The following is a 25,175-nucleotide window of genomic DNA, read 5'->3' as shown; positions in this document are numbered from 1 at the left end:
ACACCAATGTGCCAACCAACAACAGCCCCTAAGGCAAGACGATGTGCCCAGCACTTTAGTCATAGGTGACTCTGTAGTCAAGGCACACTGATGTCCCACTCACCAGGCAGAACAAGGAGAAAACTACAGTCAGCTGCCTGTCTGGTGCTAGGATCTGTCCAGTAATGCATGTACTGAAGTCACTCCACAACAAGTACAAATATGACCGTGTCATTGTCCATGTTGTAGTGAATGACTTGAGACGTACCTTCCTGGACTACATGAAGAGACATGGAAGAGCTCTTGGGTCATGTGGCCCAGGCAGGTATGACCCTAGCCCTGAGTAGCATCCTGCCTTCGCCCAGAATGATACCATAGTATAAGGACAAAATGATTGACTTAAATTAGCTAAGCTTCTGGGGTTATTCAAAGGGGATCCAGTATCTGTCTGCCTGGGATGACTTGATCGACAGACCACGATGTTTTGCCAGAGATGGTCTGCACCGGTCACCCCTGGGATTTAGGTTACTGGCTAAGGCTCTTGCCACCCCTGCAGTGCCCTTTTTAGGCAAAGTTTAAGGACAAAACCACCACCGTAACTGGTACAAGCATGCACAATCTGAAGGTTAATGCTACTCTATGCTAAAAGTCTAAACCTCAAAATGCACTCTCTTGAAGCACTCCTAAAAATGGAGAACATCAGTATCTGTGCAGTAACTGAGACCTGGTTCAAGGCTCCAGAGAGCACCCCTGCAATACCAGGCTACAACTCTTACCACACTTTTTGACCACCAAACCAGGACTGAAACACTAAAGATGGAGGGGTGTCCATATTCATTAAAGATATTCACACAACCAGGCTAGTTGCCCAACACAATGCATCTGAAATTCTCCAGGCGCAACTAACACTAGGTAATGCTGCAATCCAAATTGTAGCTTGCTACAGATCCCCCAGCATGCCCCAAGATTCTCACTACACCTTTCTAAACATACGGGAAAATATTAAGATGCAACCAAACACCCTAATACTGGGTGATTTCAACTACCCTGACATTAACTGGGAAAACTACTTGTGTACCAACACCTTTGCCCAACGGTTCTTGGAATTCATAAATTCCAATCCTCTGGATCCAGCTAATCCATAGTCCCACCATGGGCTCCAGTATCCTAGACCTGATCATTACCAACATGGGAAACTGATGCTCCACACCTATCGTCACCCCCTCGTTGGTCAGGTCTGACCATACGCTAATCACCCTTGACATCCACATCCCTCCCCCCATCCCCCAATAAGGAAACCTCCGTAAAAAAACTTCTCCGAAGCCAACATCATGCTACTCAAGTCAGAAGTGACCAACTTCATGACACCCATGCAGATGGGACCTGAAAGTTCGACGACTGAATCCTACAGTAAGGCACTGTAGGAGCACATCCACTCGTGCATGAATCTTGCCATCCCAAACAGAATCAAGGCACTCTCCTCCAAAGAAATGAAGCCAATGTGGCGGTCCCCTGCCATAAACAAACTTTACAACAAAAGGAAGAAACTGTTGCAGAAAAGAGGAAAATCCCAGGATGCAAAAAACTCCCTTACCAACCTCCGTAAGAAGCTGAGATCCCTCATCCTCCAAAGCTAATTGCGAAAATAAAATTGCCAAAGATTCCAAAGACAACCACAAGGCATTCCGTAGCTTTGTCAAGAATCTAAATGGCAATGCTCAGATCTGCTCTGAGCTACAACAGAATGGCATTAAATATACTGATCCCAAGGATATTGCCAGTATCCTGGCAGATCGATTCAGTGCCAACTTCACCCCCATCTCAATACCGAAAGATTGCCAAATTCCAGTAATGGCCACACAGGTAAAAACCGCACTTTCCAAAGCTAAGAATACAGCATCCATGGGACCAGATGACATCCCAGGCGATGTACTACATGAACTACAAAATGAACTGGCACCTCACCTAAGTGTCATAGTCAATCATAGCCTCACCTCAGGCTTCATGCCCACTGAGTGGCACACAGCTACAGTTATCCCACTCCACAAGGGGGGATCCACCTTGGATCCGGGGAACTACCTCCCCATCAGTCTAATGAGCCTGATCTGCAAGGCCATGGAACGTATTATCATGGAACTTATAAACAAAGACATTGGCAACCTTCAAACACTGGATCCCACCCAGATGTTCATCGTGTTACACTGCTGCAGTCATTACACCAGGGTTATCTTGCCGTCAGGCGGTTCCCCAGTCGGCCTGAGTTCCAAAGTCTTGGGCCGGCGTCGGTTGCTGTTGCCTCCTCCCTGACGTCAGTGCGGCAGGGGTATATAAGATGCAGCCAACACCATTTTCTTCAGTCTTTCTTGCCGCGCGGTGCCCGAAGCAAAAGCAGTTTCCAAGTGCCGGTCGGCCGACTCCTGAGATTTTCATTACGAATCCAGAACCGAAGTCGTCTACAAAGCTAAGTACCCTGTTGGGGAAACTTTTTCTTGCCTCAGACTGATGTCAGTAAAAGTTAATAACTGTATTTCTTGTGGGAAGCAAATACCTCTTAAGGATTTCCATTCTTATTGTATCCCATGCCTAGGCCCAGACCACAACGTCACTGGTTGTCGGTTTTGTGATAGGTTTACTAAGCGCACTATTAAACGTCGGTTTGATTTTGCCTGACATTATTTTGTCAGAAAATTCAATTACACCATGCCGTCAGAACATCCGACGACCGGAATACATAAAAAGCGCAAAGACAAGGATAGGCATCCGAGGCCCAAAACAGACAAAGCCTCTTCTAGGCCATTCGCCGGTTCTCCAGTTTTCAGCGCGGCGCCTTCGCAGCCTGCTCCTGTACAACCACAGGCTGCCTCTGACTCCCACGTGGAGATGTGCAAACCCCACGCCTCGCACGTACAGTATGCCCGGCCAAACCAAAACGAAAGAAAACACAAGAGGCCAGCATGTGCAGCTATAAATATTTTTAATATATAATAGTAAGACTTAAGGCATGTAATGCCACTAGAAAGATTTAATCCAATTCAAACTTGTTTCAGCTAAGCAGCCTTCCTCAGTGAAAAAGCAAATTACATCCTTACTGCACTTCATGAATATTTATACATACCAGCAACCAATCGGAAAATGGTACAGTCCAAACCTAAGGCTAGTGTTTTCATTATTACTGAAAACATATGTACAACAAAGTTTTTGTTGTTATAAAGAAAGACCTATAATGTCCCATATACATGAAACATATAACAAATATAAGTACCATGAGTATGAGTATATTATGCAGTTTGTACACATTAGTCCCCAAAAACAGAACTACATTGATCAATAATATGTCCAAAAGAATATACTGACATGGTTAGTAATAATCAAGAGTACATTATATGCTTATTAAATAATAGTTAATACAAAAACATGCATGTATAGCTGAGTCAATCCAAATGAAGAATAAATATGGTTTACAAATATCACAGATCTTTTTCGTATGATTGCGACTCTAATAAAGTAGTATACAACAGTTATCTAGTATAAGCTATTTCATTGACTAAGCACACAAATCCCACTATTCACAAATTATAGTACCATCGCATAATAAACATCACAACTATCAGTGATGTATTCCATATTAAAAAATAATTCATATATTACCTAACCACATAGTCTGTACAATAATAAAAATATATAGTATAAGTTATAGATATCTGATTCTTAAATTAGACTAATTCAATTCCACAGGCTAATCGTGGTATTGGCATTCTTTCAAAATTATAGATGGTCATTAAGGCCAGGGGGAAAGAGAGCCCCAAGGTGAACAATCCAATATTTCTCCTTATGGTTCAAATACTATGCCACCCCTGTTGGTTACTCCTATCTCCAGTGATTTTGTCTATAATCATAAACATGAATTTTGCTTTATGATGTTTAGCAGTATGTCGATAGAGAGCATTAGTCTCTTTCTTATTGCGTATATCACTTTTATGTTCCCCCATTCTAACACGTAATGAGCATGATGTTTGCCCAACGTAAAATGCTGAGCATTGACATGTTGCCAGATATATAACCCAACTGCTGCTGCAGTTACCAAAGACTCTGAGGTCATAGACTCTACTCGTATTAGTACTCGTAAGTTGTTTAAGTTTACTTACTTGGTTACAAGATGTACAATGTCCACATGGAAGGGTGCCAAGAGTTGGTCCACATGGAAGGGTGCCAAGAGTTGGTCCCCAGAGATAGTCATTTGTTTGTAGATGGCTCCCCCACTTTCTTTGTTTGTAATGTGAGAATAGTGCTCCTAGGGTTTTTCCCTGTCTGAAGGTAAACCTGACATTTGGGGCCCAAAATATCTCTGAGATGATCATTGGCTAGTAATATATTCCAATTTGCATCAAGGGTACTTCTAATAACATTATGGTTTCTGCCATAAGTAGTAACAAATCTCAATGGGGATTCTTGTTTTGACGATTGGCAAGTCTTGTATTCCAGTAATTTGTTCCTATCCTGTTTATCTGACCATATGCTGGCTGACATAATGTCAAATCAATTATATCCTGTGTTCAAAAATCTGTTTTGGAGATCCACTTTGGCTTCATCAAAATCCCTTGCGGAAGAACTAATGCGTTTAATCCTAAGAAATTGGGATTTTGGTATATTGCGGATTGTGTGGCGCGGATGCATACTAGATGCATGAAGTAACATATTATATTGTGGATATTTCCTATGAATTTTGGTACTCCGTGTATGATCATTGTTCCTATAGATTGTGACATCCAGGAAATCAGTAGTTTTGGGGTTATATGTTATTGAATTGTATGCCCCAGATGTTACTATTGAGATATTCCACAAACTCCTGTAAATATATCGGATCAGCATGCCACACCATCCAGCAATCATCAAGGTATCTGCGCCAAATATCTATTTCAACCATATATATGTTGTGGAGTGGGTTATATATCAGACAGTCTTCCAAATATGCCATGAAAAGATCGGCGTATATGGGGGCAAAAGATGCTCCCATAGCAGTACCTTGAAGTTGCCAATAGCATTCTCCCTGAAAGTAAAAAAACGTTTTTATTTAACACATGTTCAGCCATGCAGATGATTAATGTATTGAGGCCTGGTGGATATAGTTTGGCATTTTCTAACCAATATTGTAAAGCCTGCAACCCTGCCCAATGGGGTATGGTGGTGTACAATGATTTAACATCCAACGTACACATAAGCCAATGTGGTTCCAATTGTGTGTCTTGTATAATCTGTAGGAACTGTCGTGTCCTGTATTCTGGCCCTGACATTTTTCAGTAATGGTTGAAGTTGCTGTGTCAAAAAACACAGAGTGGTTCAGTAAGTGAGCCAATACCTGATACAATAGGTCTACCTGGTGGTTTAGAAATAGACTTGTGAATTTTAGGAAGCAAATACAGATTCTCTTTCTGAGGATCCATCACTGTGAGGTGTTTTGCCTTGTTTTGTGTAATAATAACCTTCTTCCACAGCCAGGTTAAGAAATGTATCAATTTCTTTTTTGAAATTAATGATGGGATCTATAGACATATGCATATAGCATTTCGTGTCTGATAATTGATCCAAGCCTTCCTTAAGATAATAGCTCATATTCAAGATCACAACTGTCCCTCCTTTATCAGCCGGTAATATTGCTATGTCATGATTATTTCTTAGTTCAGCCAAAGCCATTCTTTCGGATGTAGTAATATTTTGACCCATGATACGTGATTCAAAATGTGGGAAATGTAGATCCCTTAAAACTGATTGTTGAAAAATGTGCACATGTTTATTCATTGGAGGTTGAAACTGAGATTTATGAAATTTGAAATCAGTAGGTCTTTGAGATATTTGGGAAGTTTGGTCTGAAAAAACTATTTTAAGATTAAGGTTACGGCAAAAATCCGTAACATCAGACACAATATTATATTCATCACAAAAGAAACTTGGTACAAATCCCAAACCTTTATTCAATAGTTGTTCTTGTTCGTTGGTTAAAATAACATCTGACAAATTTAGTACGTTTTTATATTCAGATTCTATTGTCTCAGTAAAGTTTCTATCAATCCCTCCACTGAGTCTGTTCTGCTTCTCATATTTATGTTTTCGGCCACCCCGCCGCCTTTTTCCCTTTCTAAAGGGAGTGTGGAGTTGGACCTTTTTTGCATTGGTGATTCTTGGAACTGTACACTCACTATTAGTGTAGGAGGACTCCTCCCCTGAAGTACTGGTCATAGATTTGTCTTTGTGTTTCAGTATGGACCTGGGTCTTTTTCTGGTTCTGCCCCTTGTCAAACCTTGATTTGTCTCCATAAATCTAACAGATCTATGAATGTCAAATGGACGTCCCCTTTTGTAGTCTGTGATATCCCTATTAAATTTTTTGATTTTTCTATCTTTTATTTTTTCATAAGAGGCCAATTCTTTGGACAGCCTGACCACAAAGCTTTCATATGTGGAAAGTGACTGATATTTTTTGCATTCCTCACATATGGTTTTAACTTCTGATAGATTTACATCAATAACTCTTTCATAATAGGAAGCAAAGATTTTGACAAACATCATAGATCCCTCTTGCCGGGCTTTATTCCATTCCATGGTTAGTCTCTCTTCAGATCTGCTAACCATGGGCTGAAATCTTATCCTAAGACCTCTGGAGGCCATATCCTGATGTATATACACACGAAACAATCTCAAATGCCAGATGTTGGCTCTAAGATTTTTTAGGCCCTTTCTAAGATTTTGAAAGGCCAGATCACATCCATCAGATGTATTAATGTTAGTATTATTTGGATTACTGCTTGAGACGTGGTCCACACCAAACACCCCTATATCGTCTCGATCAGCACATAATCCTTTGAGGATATTGTCCAAATCCATATTTGTAACAACGATCCAAAAAATCAAGGCCTGAATTCTGGTAGACTGATCAGACTATATAAAGGGTTGTGCCTGATGTTGTTATAACAATACTTCAAAGCCAATGAATTCAAGTAGGGTAAATCTCTGCTACCAGGGTCTATGAAACCCACTGATATGAGTAATAATACTTTGGCTAGGGGCAGAACCAAAAAATTGATGGTCAGATGAATAAAAACACTTAAAGTAGTGAAATACGTGACAATACGTACGATAGTCATAACAATTGTCTATGTGAAACACAATATAAAAAAGTTCTTTTATTAATGATTTGACTAGTGAAGTATACTCAAATTTTTTATAGTTCCACCATTTATAGACTAACAGTATATTTCAAAACCTATGTTGATCTTCTACCTGATATAAGGCACTCAAACCAATAACATATATATGGAGCAATAAATGCTATATTATAATACCTTATTATATACAGTACCAGTATTCATATGGTAACCCAGTATGTAGATACCAATCCAGAGGTCTAGATGGTAATAAGTTTTAAATGGAATAAAATGTTGATAGTATATATACAACTTCACCAAGCACGTGACCTATTGTAGAATAAAAATTCCCTCCTTCACAGGGGATATTTTCTAATATATTTGAAAATAGCAGTTAGACTCCTAGGGTTTTAGGGATCATGGGTTGATTCAACCAGCTTGATGGATTGTAACAGAAGCTAAATAAACATGCAATATGTTTAAAATTACATGAAACATCACAAAAGCAAAACCTGATATAACCTACAGTAAACCGTTGTCTAACCAGATAACCAAATCAGGACAGCTGATTGACTAGTATATCCAAAATTACACAGTCAGAGGAATGCTAATTTAGTCCGGGATATGACATGCAACTAAATCCTTTAGACTGCATATTTAAAAATATCACTACTGGCTCAGCCATTCGGGCAAAGTGTTATTATTCATTTTAACAATATGTGATGTAACCTATGTAATAGCCCACACAAAGCTCCCTATCACACAAAAAAATGTTATAAATATACGTAATTTAAGAGTAACTATTACAATACTCAGTTTAATCCTTAGTTACTCCTAGACTCAGTTAAGATGTGTACCCAAATAGCACATGAAAACAAGATGATGATATGCACAAGATTGTTGCAAAAGAATTATCCAATTGTTCAGAAATAATGTTGCATGAGCCAACTTATTTTTTAGTCTGTAGTAATATTGCAACTTAGTCACACTCAGACCTCGTACCTAGTAGAAAAAAGGAACTCCAAATAATTCTTTTAAACTTTTAGCACCCTGGAAACTGTATACTCTTGATATAACACTGTTAATTCAGCCCCCAAAAAAGAGTATTTATGCTGTGTATTTTGCTTTCAGTGTTAACTAATGATAGTTTCATTTATAAAATGGCCACACTTAGCCTTTAGTCACAAGCAAAAATTATATTGAGCCCCAGTTGTTCAAAACCTCAATCAGTCATATGTTATAAGCATATTCAGGTAGCTATAATGAAGTTGTTCAAATATTACAACCCCATTGTTACCATATCCTCAAATATACTGTAAAATGTCCCAAACATGTTTGTAAATGCGTGTATAATCAAATAATTTCAACAGATCCACTCAGTGATGTGATACATATCCCCACAGTACCCGAGTAAATACCAAAAAGTTGAACAGTCTCAGAGTTGTTTGTTCAAAATTCGCCAAAGTTTGTTCAAAAATACTTCATGAGTTAGTTTTATCCAACACACAAGGTCCCAAGCTGTTATAATTTCTCTTGCATTCACATATATCTAACACGTTTGTTAAATGTCCGTTATATACACAGTTCCAACTTCTTCGTGATATTGACCAAATGGCTGGCTACGAGCATAAATAACCAAAAGGAAGATGGCCGCCTTGTCGCAATGTTATAATTTGACGTTCTTCTTTATTTTTTAGTAGTATATCAAAATGTCCCATATAACTGCTGATCCTGTTGCCATAAGCCACATCAACACAAAAATCATCGAGAACGAACCCCTGATGGCGTTTTCTGACCCACAGTCAGATTATGATGTTATAACAAGATTGTCTGCACTCGAACATTAACATACCAAACTGTTTGATATAAATGCTGATACTGTTGTCATAAACCACAAGAGTACTAGAAATAATGGTAAACAAACCTCCAATGGGGATAGTGTTGCCATAAACCACAAGAGTACTAGAAATAATGGTAAATGAACCTCCAATGGCGTTTTTGATCCTCAGTCAACTTGTAGTGTTAAGAAACCGCCACCACACTAAACTCAGTTGATTAAACAAATGATAGGTCCCTTGTGGTAAAATATAGTTCAAGAAGCACAGGCTTGATAGCAATAGTTAGTTGTCCATATTTTCCAAAGGTTGGTGATATGAAGTAAATAGGGGAAGGAGTCCTCCTTCTACCAAGAGTAAAAAGCTGCAGTCCAACAGTGAGGTCCAAACCAAACTGTGCAAACCCCACGCCTCGCAAGTACGGTATGCCCGGCCAAACCAAAACGAAAGAAAACACGAGGCCAGCATGTGCAGCTATAAATATTTTTAATATATAATAGTAAGACTTAAGGCATGTAATGCCACTAGAAAGATTTAATCCAATTCAAACCGGTTTCGGCTAAGCAGCCTTCCTCAGTGAAAAAGCAAATTACATCCTTACTGCACTTCATGAATATTTATACATAACAGCAACCAATCGGAAAATGGTACAGTCCAAACCTAAGGCTAGTGTTTTCATTATTACTGAAAACATATGTACAACAAAGTTTTTGTTATAAAGAAAGACCTATAATGTCCCATATACATGAAACATATAACAAATATAAGTATATGTATTAAGATACATAAAAATAGTAAATAACAAAGAACCTGTGAATATTATGTTTGGGTGGAGATGTCTAACAAATCATGAGGTCCTAAGTACCATGAGTATGAGTATATTATGCAGTTTGTACACATTAGTCCCCAAAAACAGAACTACATTGATCAATAATATGTCCAAAAGAATTTACTGATATGGTTAGTAATAATCAAGAGTACATTATATGCTTTTTAAATAATAGTTGATACAAAAACATGCATGTATAGCTCTGAGTCAGTCCAAATGAAGAATAAATATGGTTTACAAATCTTTTTCGTATGATTCCGACTCGAAGTAGTATACAACAGTTATCTAGTATAAGCTATTTCATTGACTAAGCACACAAATCCCATTATTCACAAATTATAGTACCATCTCATAATAAACATCACAACTATCAATGATATATTCCATATTTAAAAATAATTCATATATTACCTAACCACATAGTCTGTACAATAATAAAAATATATAGTATAAGTTATAGATATCTGATTCTTAAATCAGACTAATTCAATTCCACATGCTAATCGTGGTATTGGCATTCTTTCAAAATTATAGATGGTCATTAAGGCCAGGGGGAAAGAGAGCCCCAAGGTGAATAATCCAAAATTTCTCCTTATGGTTCAAAATACTATGCCACCCCTGTTGGTTACTCCTATCTCCAGTGATTTTGTCTATAATCATAAACATGAATTTTGCATTATGATGTTTAGCAGTATGTCGATAGAGAGCATTAGTCTCTTTCTTATTGCATATATCACTTTTATGTTCCCCTATTCTAACCCGGAATGAGCGTGATGTTTGCCCAATGTAAAATGCTGAGCATTGACATGTTGCCAGATATATAACCCAACTGCTGCTGCAGTTACCAAAGACTCTGAGGTCATAGACTATACTCATATTAGTACTCGTAAATTGTTTAAGTTTACTTACTTGGTTACAAGATGTACAATGTCCACATGGGAAGGTGCCAAGCAGTTGGTCCCCAGAGATAGTCATTTGTTTGTAGATGGCTCCCCCACTTTCTTTGTTTGTAATGTGAGAATAGTGCTCCTAGGGTTTTTCCTCGTCTGTAGGAAAACTGACATTTGGGGCCCAAAATATCTGAGATGATCATTGGCTAATAATATATTCTAATTTGCATCAAGGGTACTTCGAATAACATTATGGTTTCTGCCATAAGTAGTAACAAATCTCAATGGGGATTCTTGTTTTGACGATTGGTAAGTCTTGTATTCCAGTAAAGTGTTCCTATCCTGTTTATCTGACCATATGCTGGCTGACATAATGTCAAATCGATTATATCCTCTGTTCAAAAATCTGTTTTGGAGATCCACTTTGGCTTCATCCAAATCCCTTGCGGAAGAACTAATGCCTCAGTACATTGATCATCTGCATGGCTGAAAATGTGTTAAATAAAAACTTTTTTTTACTTTCAGGGAGAATGCTATTGGCAACTTCAAGGTACTGCTATGGGGGCATCTTTTGCCCCCACATACGCCGATCTTTTCATGGCATATTTGGAAGAATGTCTGATATATATAACCCACTCAACATATATATGGTTGAAATAGATATATGGCGCAGATACCTTGATGATTGCTGGATGGTGTGGCGTGCTGATCTGATATATTTACAGGAGTTTGTGGAATATCTCAATAGTAACATCTGGGGCATACAATTCACTGTAACATATAACCCCAAAACTATTGATTTCCTGGATGTCACAATCTATAGGAACAATGATCATACATTGAGTACCAAAATTCATAGGAAATATCCACAATATAATACGTTACTTCATGCATCTAGTATGCAGCCGCGCCACACCATCCGCAATATACCAAAATCCCAATTTCTTAGGATTAAACGCACTAGTTCTTCTGCAAGGGATTTTGATGAAGCCAAAGTGGATCTCCAAAACAGATTTTTGAACAGAGGATATAATCTATTTGACATTGTCAGCCAGCATATGGTCAGATAAACAGGATAGGAACACATTACTGGAATACAAGACTTGCCAATCATCAAAACAAGAATCCCCATTGAGATTTGTTACTACTTATGGCAGAAACCATAATGTTATTAGAAGTACCCTTGATGCAAATTGGAATATATTATTAGCCAATGATCATCTCAGAAATATTTTGGGCCCCAAATGTCAGTTTTCCTACAGACGGAGAAAAACCCTAGGAGCACTATTCTCACATTACAAACATAAAGAAAGTGGGGGAGCCATCTACAAACAAATGACTATCTCTGGGGACCAACTGCTTGGCACCTTTCCATGTGGACATTGTACATCTTGTAACCGAGTAAGTAAACTTAAACAATTTACGAGTACTAATACGAGTAGAGTCTATGACCTCAGAGTCTTTGGTAACTGCAGCAGCAGTTGGGTTATATATCTGGCAACATGTCGATGCTCAGCATTTACGCTGGGCAAACATCACGCTCATTACGGGTTAGAATGGGGGAACATAAAAGTGATATACGCAATAAGAAAGAGACTAATGCTCTCTATCGACATACTGCTAAACATCATAATGCAAAATTCATGTTTATGATTATAGACAAAATCACTGGAGATAGGAGTAACCAACAGGGGTGGCATAGTATTTTGAGCCATAAGGAGAAATATTGGATTATTCACCTTGGGGCTCTCTTTTCCCCCTGGCCTTAATGACCATCTATAATTTTGAAAGAATGCTAATACCACAATTAGCCTGTGGAATTGAATTAGTCTGATTTAAGAATCAGCTATCTATAACTTATACTATATATTTTTATTATTGTACAGACTATGTGGTTAGGAAATATATGAATTATTTTTTAATATGGAATATATCATTGATAGTTGTGATGTTTATTATGAGATGGTACTATAATTTGTGAATAGTGGGATTTGTGTGCTTGATCATTGAAATAGCTTATACTAGATAACTGTTGTATACTACTTTATTAGAGTCGGAATCATATGAAAAAGATCTGTGATATTTGTAAACCATATTTATTCTTCATTTCGATTGACTCTTAGCTATACATGCATGTTTTTGTATTAACTATTATTTAATAAGCATATAATGTACTCTTGATTATTACTAACCATATCAGTATATTCTTTTGGACATATTATTGATCAATGTAGTTCTGTTTTTGGGGACTAATGTGTACAAACTGCATAATATACTCATACTCATGGTACTTAGGACATCATGATTTGTTAGACATCTCCACCTAAACATATAATATTCACAGGTTCTTTTTGTCATTTACTATTTTTATGTATCTTAGTATATATACATATGTACTTATATTTGTTATATGTTTCATGTATATGGGACATTATAGGTCTTTCTTTATAACAAAAACTTTGTTGTACATATGTTTTCAGTAATAATGAAAACACTAGCCTTAGGTTTGGACTGTACCACTTTCCGATTGGTTGCTGGTATGTATAAATATTCATGAAGTGCAGTAAGGATGTAATTTGCTTTTTCACTGAGGAAGGCTGCTTAGCCGAAACCGGTTTGAATTGGATTAAATCTTTCTAGTGGCATTACATGCTTTAAGTCTTACTACTATATTTTAAAAATATTTATAGCTGCACATGCTGACCTCTTGTGTTTTCCCACGTGGAGATGGCTGGGCCTGCGGACGCACAAGATTTTCAGCCTACCGAAACTAACCCTTCAGAGGGATCCAGAGTAGCTGAACAAACCCGCAGCTTCAGAGGGTGTTTTCAGACCTACTCAGTTAAGCATTAAATCTTCTGCTAAGTCTAAACCTCCTTTAAAAACAACGAAACAAATGCAGCTTAAATCCTGATTCTTTACCCCCAGCCCCAGTTAAGCCTGACAGATACTACAGAGTCCCTGACTCACATAAATTTCTTTATAAAAGGCCTGTGGCTGACCCTGAAACTATTTCTCAGGGACCCAAAGAGATTAAGGCCTCATCAGCAAAAAATCCAGTCCCCTCTGACAGAGATTCCAGAGCATTAGACAGATCGGGGAAGAAAGTATACAAGTCTGCAACTTTAGCAATGAGGGCCTTAAATTGCCAGTTTCACATGTTAAAATATCAGCAATTTTTGATGTCTCGATTGAAACAAAAAATGCTTCCAGATTCAGATCCTCCTAATTTTAAGGAAATGCAGGATTTATTGCATGCAGCTGAACAAGTGGGAAAACATACTTTGCAATGTGGTTTTGATTCTTTAGAGGCCTCCTGTAGAGCAGCAGTTACAGGTTCTGTCATTAGAAGACATGCTTGGTTAAAAGAACATACGTTACCAGATCATGTTAAAGCAAAAGTATTGGATGCACCTTTGCAGCAGGATGTGTTATTTGGAGTTAAGGCAGAAGAGGTATTAAAGAAAATGGAGGATAAGGCAAAATCAATGCAAACGATGAAGGATTTCTTACAGGTTCAGTCTCCTCGATGTAACAGAAATTGGCCAACAAAGAATTGGTCCTTTCCAGTTACAGACAGACCTCAAAGGGGCAGGTACAGACGTCCAAGAGGTTGAGGTCAACCACAAGGTCCTTACAGGCCTCGACAATGGGGTGCATCAGGCCAAAATGAAGGGGAAGACAGGCCCCAACCATATAAAAAACAGCCCCAATGACTTCCCACTACAGCTGCCAAACAGCTCTCTCTCTTGGCCAGCCCCCTTGGGAGGAAAACTGGCACTTTAATATCACAATTAGCATATGATCACCAAAGACAAATGGGTTCTCAACATTGTATCTCAAGGTTACAGGTTCTACTTTCACACTCTGCCAAGGTTAAAAGGAATGCCATATCTGCCACCAAATCAATGGGCAGAGGCTCAAAAACAAATTACAGCACTCATGGACATGAGAGCTATTCAAAAGGTACCACCACAGGGGCAAGGACAAGTATTTTGCTCAAGACTCTTTCTGGTTCCCAGAAAGGACAAAGTCTGAAGGCCCATTCTGGATCTTTCTTCTCTAAACACTTACCTGGATGTTCCAAAATTCAAAATGTTGACACTACAGCAGCTTCTTCCCATGCTGGGCAAGACAGCTTGGCTCGTAACCTTGGACAAGGAGGCATACTTGCATGTCCCTATCAGACAAAACTGCAGAAGATACCTCAGATTCATAGCTGGTTCAATGCACTATCAATTCTCTGCACTGCCTTTTGGCTTATCTACTGTGCCCAGGGTCTTCACAAAGTGCCTGGCACCAGTAATTGCATTTTGCAGACAGAAAGGAATTAAAATCTATCCATACCTGGATGACTGCCTGATTCAAGCAGAAAGCAAGGACATTCTTCTAAAGCATCTGGCGTTTGTAAAAAAGTTAAGTTGCCTAGGGTACACAGTAAACGAAAAGAAATAGTGCCCTCACAAGAGATAATATTCCTGGGTGCCAGCTTGAATACAATGGCCCAGATGGCTTATCTCACGCCAGACAAACAAGGACAACTGACTCAATTTTTTCAATTGATGGCAACAAGAACCCATCTCCCTGCAAGAAAAATTCTGCAGGCCTTGGGTTACATGGCATCTTGCATACTTCTAATTCCGTATGCCAGACTGCATATGAGGAAACTACAATGGTACCTAAAGAGTGTCTGGTCTCAACACTGTCAAAGTTTGGAAACAGTTATACCACTAATGCCTTCAACAGGAGTTTCGATGGTGGGCTCAAGCTTGTCACCTCAACAAGGGACAGCCTTTTATTCAACCCACAGCCAGGCAGACACTGACAACAGATGCATCGGATTACGCCTGGGGAGCACACATGGCAGGAAAATGTATTCAGGGCAAGTGGCCCACAGAACAAAGGCATCTTCACATCAATCCGAGAGAGATGCTAGCTGTACAAAATGCCCTTATAGCCTTCAAGGACCTGCTGCATCCAGGACAACTACTACTAAAGACAGACAACACCACAGTCATGTGGTACATAAACAAGCAATGGGGCACTCACTCTTATCCCCTCTGCAGACAAGCCATGACCTTGTGGAACACCACTCTAAACCATCAAGTTCATCTGCAAGCACAATTCCTGCCAGGAGAGAAAAACACACTGGCAGACGACTTAAGCAGAAACATCATGGATCCCCACAAATGGGAATTGAATCCGCAAATATTCAGAATGATAACACAAAAATGGTGTTGCCCGGACATAGATCTGTTTGCATCCCCAATGAACTGCCAGCTACAGAAATTCTGCACAAGGATTTACCATCCACAAGAATGGAAAGTGGATGCCCTCTCATTCAGCTGGAAATACCTACAAGTATATGCTTTCCCACCACTACCTCCCCTTCCAAAGGTACTCATAAAAGCCAGGTAAGAAGAGCCAAAGATGATCCTGATTGCACCAGACTGGCCACGTCAGCATTGTTACCCAATCTTAAAGAACTTCGCACAAGGACCACCCTGGATTTTGCCTCAAATACGACATCTGCTGACTCAGCACAACAATCAGATACTTCACAGCCAGCTAAGACTTTTAAACCTGGCTGCATAGAAGATTCCTTCGTCAAGCAAGCAATGCCTCTCTCCAAAGCTGTTATGGATGTCATTCTGGAGGCCAGAAGGCCTAGTACCAGGAAAGCCTATTCAGATAAATGGAAGAGATTCTGTGCCTGGAACCAGGCTCACAGCCTTGACCCTCTTGTCCCAAATATTCCTCAGATACTACAATATTTAACTGAGATGTTGGACATTGGCGCCTCCTTTTCTTCCATAAAGATCCACGCCTCTGCCATCTCTGCTCATTACAACACTGATCCACCAATTTTCTCTAATCCTTTGCTAAAACAGTACCTCAGAGGGGCTAAAAACATAAGACCGCCCCGTAGAGCACCTACTCCAACTTTGGGACCTCAACTTTGTGTTGAAAAAATTAACTTTACCTCCTTTTGAGCCAGCTAACAGCAGATTTAAAATATATCTCTTGGAAAACTGCTCTTCTCCCAGCTATAACATCAGCACGAAGAGTTTCAGAATTACAGGCACTAATGGCAGTGGAACCTTTCATCATTTTCCACCAAGACAGGGTGTCTTTAAGAACTAACCCTACGTTTATGCCAAAGGTGGTATCAAGTGTGGCTCTAAACCAAACTATTGGCTTACCAACTTTTTATCCAAATCCACAGAATAAAGGGGAGAGACTACTGCATTCTTTGGACATTCACAGGCAGTTACGCTTCTACTTGGACAAAACCAAAGCTTTCAGAAAATCTGAGCAGTTATTGATAGCATATGCTGCAGGAGCACAGGGAAAAGCCATTTCAAAACAGACTATTTCAAAATGGATAGGACACTGTATACGTTTCTGCTATACACACCATGGAAAACCTGTGTACCTAACAGCATTAGATCTCACTCCACCAGGGCAACAGCCACTTCAACTGCTTACCTCAGAGGAGTACCTACCAAGGACATTTTGGAAGCAGCAACTGGAGTTTTGTACATACCTTCAACAAGCATTACCGTCTGCCTCTATACTCTAAGTCCAGAGCTGGCTTCGCCACTGCAGTGCTGCAGGGCCTTATAGCCACCCCTAATGCCTTATAGAACCAGCCACCCTACCTCAGCTTTGGGATTCTACCCAAGTGTAATGACTGCAGCAGTGTAACACGATGAACATAGTACAGTTTTGTACCTACCATAAATGTAGATGTTAGAGTGTATACACTGCTGCAGTCCAGGTTACCCTCCCTCCTTACCCCTCTTACTTGCTGGTACGTACCTATGTCTTCTATCCTTTACTACCTATGGGGAGTATTTGCTGGTAACTGAAAGTTGTTGATTGCTTTTCTTATGTATGTTTTATTAGCAATTTGAATGGCCTACCTTTTTGGGGGCACCTGACATCTGGGGCAAGAAAAACTGAAGAAAATGGCGTCTGCTGCATCTTATATACCCCTGTCGCACTGACATCAGGGAAGAGCGACGGCAACCGACGCCGGACCAAGACTTTGGAACTCAGGCTGACTGGGGAACCGCCTGACGGCAGGATAACCCTGGTGTAATGACTGCAGCATTGTATACACTCGAACATCTACATTTATGGTAGGTACAAAACTGTACTTTTTGGTACGTGAAGTGCCGATCTTGTCTCCTGAACTTGATTGACTTCTTCAAATCAGTCTCCAGAGCAGTGGACGAGGGTAAGGCCGTCCAAACAGACTATCTGGACCTTGCCAAGGCCTTTGACACCATCCCCCACTCTGGAATCATAGTTAAACTTATTAAGCTGGGCATTAATCCCTACGTCACTCGATGGGTTGTCAACTGGCTTACTGACAGAACCCACACTGTAAAAGTAGCTGACTTCAGATCCAGCTCCAGACAAGTGACAATTGGAGTACCTCAGGGTTCAGTCCAAGGACTGCTCTTGTTTGGCATCTACTTCTCTGAAGTACAGGTCAACACTAAGGGACTCTGGCTAACAAAGTTCGCAGATGACTGCAAACTAGGAGCCATTATTGAATCCCCAAATGATGTGGATATTCTACAAAATTGCTCTACAGAAACAGATGCTTGGTGCCAGAGCCATGAGCTCAAGCTCAATGCCAAGAAATGTCTAGTTATCTCCTTTGGGAAAAAACATGTACCCATGAATTACCACATAGGTGGCAGTACACTAAACACTAAAAGTGTAATAAGAGACTTAGAGACACAGGTGGACAGTGGTCTTGCCTTCGATAACCACATCGCCACAACAGTCAGGAAATCCTATGTGGCACACCTCATCACTAAGGGCTTTTCGTCCAGCAAAAAGGAGGTCATTGTCCCACTGTACTCATCCCTCATTAGACTCATAGAATACAACGCCCTGTTTGGTATGTACCTCTCAAGACATCTGCAACAACTGGAAATGCCGCAGAAATGCCTCACTAAAAGAATCACAGGCCTAAAGCAGATGCCCTATGCTGTCTAAAAAAAAACTCCAGTTATATTCTGTCGCATATCGTCTACTCGGAGGTGATCTCTGCTTAACATACAAGGCCATGTCAAACCCAGAGCTGTTGGACATGCTACACTTAAAGAAATCCCAGTCCCTCAGAGCCACATGCTCCAGGGATCTAAACCTTGTCATCACAATGGACAAAACATGCTAGAGGGATAGGTTCATAACCCAGACACTCCCCAGACTCTGTAATCGACTGGCCATACATGTCAAGCAAGAGCGCCTCTTTGGCCCTCTTCAAAAGGAACCTTGATGATTGGATGGGAGATAGGAAGTTCACCCCGGGGATCATGTCAGTTGCCCTGCTAGACAGGGGTCCAGGGAAGTAAATTTTTTTGAATAAATAGCTAGGGAATTGTTATGGCTAGGCTTGTATATGCCCTAGGGCTGATAGCCTAGTACCAACCTGTGAACCTATGGACCTGAAGGAAACATACAACCATATAAAAATGGACAGACGCTCCAAGCAATTCCTACATTTCAGGCTGGGAGCCGGTGACTACCAGTTCAGACCACTCCCATTTGGTCTCACAACAGCCCCCTAGGGTGTTCACTAAATGCTTGGCAGTGGTGACAGCACATCTCAGACTGCAGGGCTACCATTTTTTTCCGTATGTGTATGACTGTCTTCTGACCTCTCCATCCAGACGTCTACTCATAGGTTCATACTAGGCTGTCTGCCCTAGGGCATTTATAAGCCTAGCCAGAATGTGTTTGGCTTTCGCCACCCATTTTAAATTAATTTTGCTATGCCCTTTTTTTGAGGTTAGTATACTGTGCCTCTGTCTAACAGTGACACAGAAGTCATACCCGGGGTAAACCTACGATCTCCCATCCACTCATCAAGATTCCTCTTGAAGAGAGTCAATGAGGGACTCTGCCTAACCTGGACTGGGATTTTATTCCAGAGTGAAGGGAGCCTCTGTGTTATGAATCTGTCCCTCCAGCATGTCCTATTTATTTCAGTGCTGAGGTTCAAGTCTCTTGAGCATGTAGCTCGATAGGATTTGGATTTTCTGAGGTGCAGCATGTCCATTAATTCAGGTTGGACATGGCTTTATACGTCAGGCACAGATCGCCTCTGAACAGGCTGTATGCCACTGAGTAGAGCTGGAGTTTCTTTAACCGGGCAGCATATGGCATCTGTTTGAGCCCTTTGATCCTCTTGGTGAGGCACTTTTGGGGTCTTTCCAGTTGCTGCAGGTGTCTGGTAAGGTACATCCCAAAAGGGGCATTGTACTCAATTATGGGCCTGATGAGGGATGAGTAAAGAGGCACGATGACCTCCCCTGATCTAGATGTGAATCCCTTAATGATTAGGTGGGCTATATAAAATGTTTTTCTAACCACTTTGGCCACGTGGTTGTCAAATGAGAGATTGCTATCAACTTGGGTCCCCAGGTCCCTAATTACTTCTGTACTTAATGGATTACCACCTATGTGGTAATTTGTGGGCACTTTGTTTTTGCCAAAGGGGATGACTATACACTTTTTGGCGTTTAGCTTGAGGCCATAGCTCTGGCACCAGTTGTCTGTTTCTATGAGGCCCTTTTGGAGGATGCTTGTGTCGGCTGGAGAGTCGATTATGGTGCCCAGTTCGCAGTCATCTGCGAACTTGGTCAGCCACAGTCCTTCCGTGTTGGCCTGTACCTCCGAGAAATATATACTGAACAAGAGAGGTCCCAGGACTGAGCCTTGTGGGACGCCACTTGTAACTGGTTTGGAGTCTAACATGGCTCCAGCAATTCTAACCATGTGGGTTCTGTCCTTGAGCCAGTTTGCAACCCATCTAGTGACATAGGGGTTTATATTTAAGCTGGTGAGCTTATCTATAATGGCCGAGTGGGGGTATTGTATCGAAGGCTTTTGTGAGGTCCAGGTAGGCTGTGTGGACCACCTTCCCATCGTCAATGGCCTTGGTGGCTGTTTCAAAGAAATCAACCAGGTTTAAGAGGCAGGATCTGCCCTTAACAAAGCCGAACTGGGTAGGATCCAGTGTCTGTAGGTCCCCAATATCTTTATTTATGAGGTCCATGATTATCCTTTCTATAGCTTTGCAGACCAAGCTAGTCAGGCTTATGGGGCGATTGTTTCCAGGATCCGTTGAGGCACCACCTTTGTAGAGAGGGACCACAGTTGCTGTACGCCACTCTTTGGGTACATATCCTGTAGTAAGGCTGAGATTGAACAGTAGTTTTATGTTTGGGTTTAGCTCTTCTTTGAGTTCATGTAGGATGCAGCCCGGGACACCGTCTGGCCCCATTGATGCTGTGTTTTTTGCTTTGGAGAGGGCGGCTCTTACCTGAGCATCCGAGATGTCAGGGGGGCAGCACTCTGCTGGAATAGATATTTGCCCTTTGGTGGGGAGGGGGGGGGAGTTTGCACTGAACCTGTCAGCTAGGATGTTGGCAATGTCTGTGGGTTCGTGTATTTTTGTCATTTTGGACTAATTCTGAGCATATCTGGGAATTACCACCCAGGTTCCTAACATAACTAAAGAAAGCCTTGTGATTATCCTTAGTGTCCTGTGCAATTTTTCTCTCGAAGCTGGTCTTAGACGATTTTATGAGTGCCCGTAGTTTTTTTGCTAATACTGATCAGAGATGCCTTCCCTTTTTGGAATTTTGCTCTATCATTTAGTAGCTTCCTCCTCCTATTGTATAGCTTGTTTATGTCTGGGGTCCACCAGACAGGACATCTGCCTTTGGAGGATTGGGTCTTGGTTTTATTTGGGATCGCATGATCCATGCATTCCTGAAGGTGTTCATAGAATGCGTTTATAAAGGATTCTGCGGTCTGGGCCATATTTTCCACAGGCCCGGGGGCTTTGAAGGATTCCACCTCAGTTTTGAGGAGTGTGAAATTTGCTTTAGAGAAGTTTTTCACTGTGGTTTTCTGGGCAGGGGGTGGTGTCATTTGAGCCAGAAACTACTTACTACAGCTAGCTTTGACTCTAGAGATAGCGGTCATAGGTAGGTATTATGCTATTAGCCCTAGGGCCTATATAAGCCTAGCCAAAAAGATACCTTGGCTTTCACCACCCAAGAAAATTATTTTCCTGTGCCCCTGTCGAGAAGAGCCACAGAAGTGATCCCTGGGGTGAATTTCTTATTTCCCATCCAGTCATCAAGATGTTTCTTGAGTGCTAATGAGGAGCTCTGTTTGACATAGGTAGTCTGTTCCAGAGTATGGGAAGTCTCTGGGACAGGAATCTGGAGGGATTGGGATTTCTTTAAGTGGAGCATGGCCAACAGCTCTTCATCAACATGCAGAAATCCCAGTTTAGGTCATAGACTTCATTGGGACTTGTCTGAATACAAGGACATCCTGTGCTTATCTGATGACAGAGTAACAAATGTAAGAATCAAATCAGACAAGTTCTGCCCATACCTCAGCCTCCAGCCAGTTTAGTTCTCAGGGCATGGGGTTCAGTGGTGGCCATAAGTCTCCTGCCCATGGCTCGTCTCCACATAAGGATATTGCAGTGGATGTTGACAGTTCAGTGGTCACTACTCTGGAATCCTCTGTCTTCCCATAAAACTGTTGAGTGTATAAAGAATCTGTGGTTTGGTGGCTTCACTCCACAGATGTTACTCAAGATTGTTCATTCATCCTTCCACCCCCAAACGCCACATTGACTATGGGCACCTCCCAGCTTGGGGGTGTGGGGCATAATCTGGGTAGTGCGGCCCAAGGCATGTGGACATTGCAGCAGACCAAATTGCATAATTCTGTACTGGAGATGAGTGGTTGTTCTAGCTTTGCAGGAACTTGACAGCTTTCTTCCTCTGGGGACTATTGAAATTTAGACATGTCAGTAGTTTGGTATATCAACAAATGGGGAGGAGCCAGACCTTACCCCCTTATGTCTAGAAGCTTGGGGTTTGGCAGTGGTTAATCTTTACCAACCGCATTCTTGTAGCAATGCACATTCTGGGGGAGTCCACCATATTAGTAGACTGGCTCAGTTGAGTATTACTGACCCCCTCAGGAGTGGTCTCAGGCTGCAAAAAAGCAGCTGATTGGTTCCTAGGATCAGAACTGAGACCCACAGGTTAATGGGAATGAAGATGGACAGCATAGATGGAACATTATGGTAAGAACATAACTTTTTTTTTATTTGTGCTCTTGGTGATTTGTGATGAAGCTTGAGAAGTAATTTTTTTGTTTATTCTGGAGAATAAGTTAATGAAAAGTCATGTGACCATAATGCTGTCTTCGCCAAAGCTGTGTTTTACACTGATTTTCACATAAGCAGATTGACTAAATTAACTTTTATAAAGATCTCACTTGCAATTCTGCTTTTCAACAGAGGATGAAATTTTTACTACTGCAGCAGAAGTACTTGGAGTACCTAGAGGATGGCAAGGTTTTGGAAGCACTACAGGTTCTACGCTGCGAACTGACACCACTGAAATACAATACGGACCGTATCCATATTTTAAGTGGGTAAGGCAGCTATTCATTGGACTTTAACTCATTTGTGGTTTGATTGGAAAACAGAAATTTGAATGTCTACTTAATTTTTGTGGCAGGACAGTTATACTGTCATATTCTGTGGTAGCCCTTGTCAAGGCCAAATACCAGAGATTTTTCTCCTCATCCCTGGCCTTGCACACACCTTCACCATCTCCCAACATCAGGGTGTAGAAGTGTTCAGGCAGCGCCTTTTTCTCAGCTCTGTCTTGCCATCAGAGCGTAATAAAGCCTTTGTAGTGTCTTTCTGAATCCACAGATTAGAATGCCAAAAGCAGAGTACCCCATTCGGGAACTTTTCCTGATTAATGTAAAAATTATTTTTAAATATCAGTTGTGAGAAAAGAACAGTTGTGTACACTTACCATAAATGTAGATGTTAGTGTATTCACTGTTGCAGTCATTAGATTTGGGTAATCTGCTGGCAGGTTGCCCTCAGTCGGCCTGAATTCCAAACTCTTGGGTCCTGAGTCGGTTGCTGTCTCCTCTTCCATGACGTCAGGTCGTCAGGGGTATAAAACATGCAGCCGATGCCATTTTCTTAAGTTTTTCTTGCCCCCGATGTCAGGTGCCCCCAAAAAGGAAGCAAAAATATATAAATATATATATATATATATATATATATATATATATATATATATATATACATGCATCAATATAAACTTTACCTTCATCTACAAGCAAATACACCACATAGGTTGTGGAAGATAGAGAAGGAAAAATAAACTCCAGAATGACGGGGGGATGGCGGGAGGGTAACCTGGACTGCAACAGCGAATACACTCGAACATCTACATTTATGGTAAGTGTACACAACTGTACTATGTTCTTCGTGTTTCACTGTTGCAGTCATTACATTTGGGTAGAATCCCAAAGCCTATGGTTGGGAGGCTGGAGCTAAACAGCATTAGGAGCGGCTATAAGGCCCTGCAGAACTGCAGTGGCAAAGCCTGCCCTGGATTTTGAGGAGAGGCAAATGATAATGCTTTGTAAAGGTGTGAACAGAACTCCAGTAGCAGCCTCTAGAATGTGTTTGGTTGGTACTCCCCTGAGAAAGGTTGTGGTACTCCCCTGAGAAAGGTTGCTGAAGTAGCTACAGCTCTGGTAGAATGAGACCTAATGCCCTTGGGCACAGGTTTACCATGGTGTGAGTAGCAGAAATGGATGCAGTGGCCTATCCACTTTGAAATTGTCTGCTTTGAAATAGCCTTGCCTTCTGATCCTGCAGCATATGTCACTAGTAATTGCTCAGTTTTTCTTAGAGCTTTAGTCCTGCTCAAGTAGAATCTTAGCTGTCTGTGTACGTCCAAGGAATGCAGAATTCTCTCACCTTTGTTCTGTGGATTTGGATAAAAGGTTGGCAGGTGAATTGTTTGGTTAAGAGCCACACTGGAAACCACCTTAGGCATAAAAGTAGGATTTGTCCTCAGACACACCGTGTCTGGGTAAAATATGATAAAAGGCTCTACAGCCATGAGGGCCTGTAGCTCTGAAACTCTTCTTGCTGAAGTAATTGCTAGTAGCAGAACTGTTTTCCATGATAAGAACTTTATATCAGCCGTAGCAGTTGGTTCAAATGGAGGCAGGGTGAGCTTTTCCAACACATAATTGAGGTCCCATGCAGGCAATGGTGCTCTTCTAGGAGGCCTTAAATGTTTGGCCCCTCTAAGATACTGCTTTAGTAAAGGATGTGAAAAGATTGGTGGCTCTGTGTTGTAATTAGCCGAAATAGCAGAGGCATGGATTTTAATTGATGAGAAAGATAGGCCTTTGTCAAGCATCTCAGTTAAGTATTGCAATATTTGAGGAATATTTGGTTCTGCTGTATCAGTTCCTTGTGCTTGAATCCAAGCACAGAATCGCTTCCATTTGTCAGCATAAGATTTTCTAGTACTAGGCCTTCTGGCTTCCAAAATGACATCCATCACAGCTTTACTGAGAGGTGCTGTTTGTATGACTACATGATTAGCCATGCTGCCAG

At 40.9% G+C, this 25,175-nt stretch overlaps 1 protein-coding gene across 8 annotated transcripts in view; it reads left to right on the top strand.

The window, feature by feature from the left end:
* Positions 1-25,175, top strand: part of WDR26 (WD repeat domain 26) — a 2,773,460-nt gene that overhangs the window by 447,079 nt on the left and 2,301,206 nt on the right. For all 8 annotated transcript variants that reach the window (XM_044058793.1, XM_044058834.1, XM_044058809.1 and 5 more), the window contains exon 4: positions 23,031-23,167. In XM_044058793.1, the coding sequence (XP_043914728.1) occupies positions 23,031-23,167 (137 nt within the window). The remainder of the gene's footprint in view (positions 1-23,030; positions 23,168-25,175) is intronic.

The sequence above is a fragment of the Protopterus annectens genome, chromosome 1.part2, assembly GCF_019279795.1.
Source record: "Protopterus annectens isolate FY-2018-M chromosome 1.part2, PAN1.0, whole genome shotgun sequence".
NCBI classification, from domain to species: domain Eukaryota; kingdom Metazoa; phylum Chordata; order Ceratodontiformes; family Protopteridae; genus Protopterus; species Protopterus annectens.
This window is presented reverse-complemented; position numbering and strand designations above follow the sequence as displayed.